Source organism: Pinus tabuliformis, chromosome J, assembly GCF_031772625.1.
Source record: "Pinus tabuliformis cultivar Carrire ecotype Pingquan chromosome J, CPIR1, whole genome shotgun sequence".
Lineage (NCBI taxonomy): Eukaryota > Viridiplantae > Streptophyta > Pinopsida > Pinales > Pinaceae > Pinus > Pinus tabuliformis.
Window position 1 is genome coordinate 436,339,494 of NC_142295.1, and position 2,888 is coordinate 436,342,381.

Consider the following 2,888-nt stretch of genomic DNA (forward strand, 5'->3'; position numbering starts at 1 on the left):
GAAATGTCTCCTTAGAACTTTGATGCGGGTAGCACTCTCTCTTGTGAAAAGCTCAGAAAGCTCAGAAAGCCACTTAAAGAAGCTTATGCTTATTTATGGTATATACTAAATAATTTTTTTTTGATGTGGGTAGCACTATCGCTTGAGAAAAGCTAGCAACTTAAAGAAAATTGTGGGAAGTGAAATGTCTGCTTAGAACTTTGATGCGGGTAGCACTATCGCTTGTGAGAAGCTAGCAACTTACAGAAGCCTATGCTTATTTGTATATATATACTAAATATTTTTTTTTTTGAAGCCTATGCTTATTTGTATATATATACTAAATATTTTTTTGATGTGGGTAGCACTATCGCTTGTGAAACACTCGCAACTTAAAGTAGCCTATGCTTATTTGTGGTATATACTAAATAAAGAAGCTTTATATGCTTCTCAATAGAAATAGCGAATAAACCATGTTGCATTTTTTTAAAAATGGTGAATAAACAATGTTGCATTTTTTTTTTAAATGATGAATAAACAATGTTGCATCTTCTTTTTAAATGATGAATAAACAATGTTGCATCTTTTTCTCTCTTTGGATCTATTTGCAGCGAGTCTGGAAAGAACTAGAAAGTTAGTTAGGACTTATCTAATCTAAGGTGCAATGACTATTAAAACATGATTCCATGATCTGCTTTTCTATATTTCTCTAGAACCTGGGAGAGCTCTTCCTTTCTTGGCCAGGTGGGGGCATGTGGTTAGATAAAAACTTGATAATAACATTACTCACTCCTCTCAGACTGCCCAAGTGCTCGGAGTATATGCATTTTATAACACCTTAAATGGACAAGAACCAGAACCATCCAAAGACATGAGTTATCTTTTAAGTGGGCAAAGCCATTAGCAGGTGCTTCTTGTAGAAGGGTTATAACACCTTAAATGGACAAGAACCATCCAAAGACATGAGTTATCTTTTAAGTGGGCAAAGCCATTAGCAGGTGCTTCTTGTAGAAGGGTTCTTGCAAAAATAATCAGGGGGAAGTAACGAATTTTTTTCTTCGCTTTCAATTTGCATTACCCTAAAATTTGGGTTCCATTCAGGTATCAACCTCATCATCAATGTCTTAACTTCGAATTGCTCATTTAACCCAAATTCCATTCACCCATCTCTTCTAAGAACTAAGCCAGAGTGTGGACAAACTCTCGAAAATAGAGCTCTATATCCATGGAAATTGGATTTATCTACAAGGGCTTTCCAGATGGGTAGGCTTTCGCTCATTTATGTGTCTAATGTGAAAGAAATAAATAAATGAAACATACAGCATCAAAAGATTACATCAGTTCACAACCCATTCGCCTGTAAAGAAAATGATACAAAGTATATCAAAAAGGGAGACAACCAAAAAGACAAACACATTATGAGCCATTATTTCCATATGAACGCAGCGGTACAAGTCCGCATGCATTTTATTTAAATATCATATCATTTTGATGACATTATTACTACCATGATCACAACGAAAGTGATCAACATACATAGAGAAGATAATAACACTACACTTATTAACTCCACATTCTACGTAGTACTAGCTATGCATATTTGCATAGGTCGGTGCGACGATAACCGAGAAACCTTTCAACTGATCCTGCAACCAACCAAAACAAAAGCAAAACAAAATCAGAATCAGCGTGGAAAAATCAGAGTCAGAGAGATAAATGCTACATAGAAATTAAAATGATAACAAGGGAGGGACGGGAAGGTACGTGTTGCAGTTGGTCTGCAGAGAAATCTTGAAGGGAAGATTAACACCGCAGGAGCCCGGGAGACCAGAGACAGCAGTTGATTTAACGTTGGGGAATTGGGAATACGCACTCTTCAGGCAACTGCACACTGCCCGCCTTGCAGGGGTGGTGTTGGCGAGACCTGCCAACTTCTTCACTCCGCCGCAGCAACCGGGGGTTGGTTTCCCCTTCCCGGACGTGAGATATCCAACACACTGACTCAGATCCGAGGTGACAGTCCCACAACTTACTCCAGCAGATTCTGCTTGTATTACCATCATCTCCATACACACCAGAAAAATGGCAACTGCTCCAACTAACACGACAACCTTGTTCTGACTGCTGATACCGGCCATGATAAAATTTTCTCCTCACAGTATCTCAGCTTCTGCTTTACCTTGGGACAGTCGAATCGTCCGTGCCTGAGTCTCTCAAGCAAGGTATGGATGAGTATAAATACACAAATTTGTTACGTGAGGCATTTAATTGCCCAACCAGAACCTCTGTCAATGACAAACTATGTATTGAAGTTTTTCCGTGACTCGAAATAATTGTGGGCAGGGATATGAATTTGGGTTTAAATGCTAACGTTATCGGTAAGCGACTTTGTTCAGATCTCGGTACAAATTCATTTAATTTGCGACTTTGTTCAGATCTCGGTACAAATTCATTTAATTCTCAATACGTGTATCTTTCCGAGTGCACATGGCCAAAGTCGGGTCTCTCTCCAACATTGAAAGCCGTACCATTCAATAATTGTACTGTTGTCTTACAAGTGTGTCGACATGGCCCAATTCAATAATTGTCCTTGCGTCTTAGTGTGCGATGCCTATGGCAAAAGGCAAGTCCGGGAGTTACCACTCTTTTGGGTTACTTTCCGCTAAATTTGGAAATTCCTATAACGTTGTCAGGGGATAGAGATTTAACTTGAAATTTTTAAGTTAAGTTCAATGGTTGAAAACATATCTATAAAATATTTGTACCTCGACCAATTAGATCACTCTAGAAGATATATATATATATATATGTTTGTATCGCTCGTGTCTATTTCTCTAGAAAATATATATATATAAAATAATGTTTGCATCTTCATAAATATGATCATTTTCAAAATAGGATAGATTTAT

The 2,888-nt window shown here is 37.7% G+C and overlaps 1 protein-coding gene across 1 annotated transcript; it reads right to left on the reverse strand.

Moving 5' to 3' along the window:
* Nucleotides 1-1,405: 1,405 nt before the first annotated feature.
* Nucleotides 1,406-2,202, reverse strand: LOC149227679 (non-specific lipid-transfer protein 4-like). The gene is made up of 2 exons (XM_089375547.1): nucleotides 1,744-2,202; nucleotides 1,406-1,625 (listed from the first exon to the last, which is right to left on the reverse strand). The coding sequence occupies exons 1-2, from the start codon at nucleotides 2,115-2,117 to the stop codon at nucleotides 1,616-1,618; spliced, it is 384 nt and encodes a 127-aa protein (XP_089231673.1). The 5' UTR covers nucleotides 2,118-2,202; the 3' UTR covers nucleotides 1,406-1,615.
* Between the last annotated feature and the right edge of the window lie 686 nt (nucleotides 2,203-2,888).

Bases quoted from the DNA above. Each gene is read 5' to 3' on its own strand.
- LOC149227679 (XM_089375547.1), bottom strand. From the start codon at position 2,117: ATGGCCGGTATCAGCAGTCAGAACAAGGTTGTCGTGTTAGTTGGAGCA.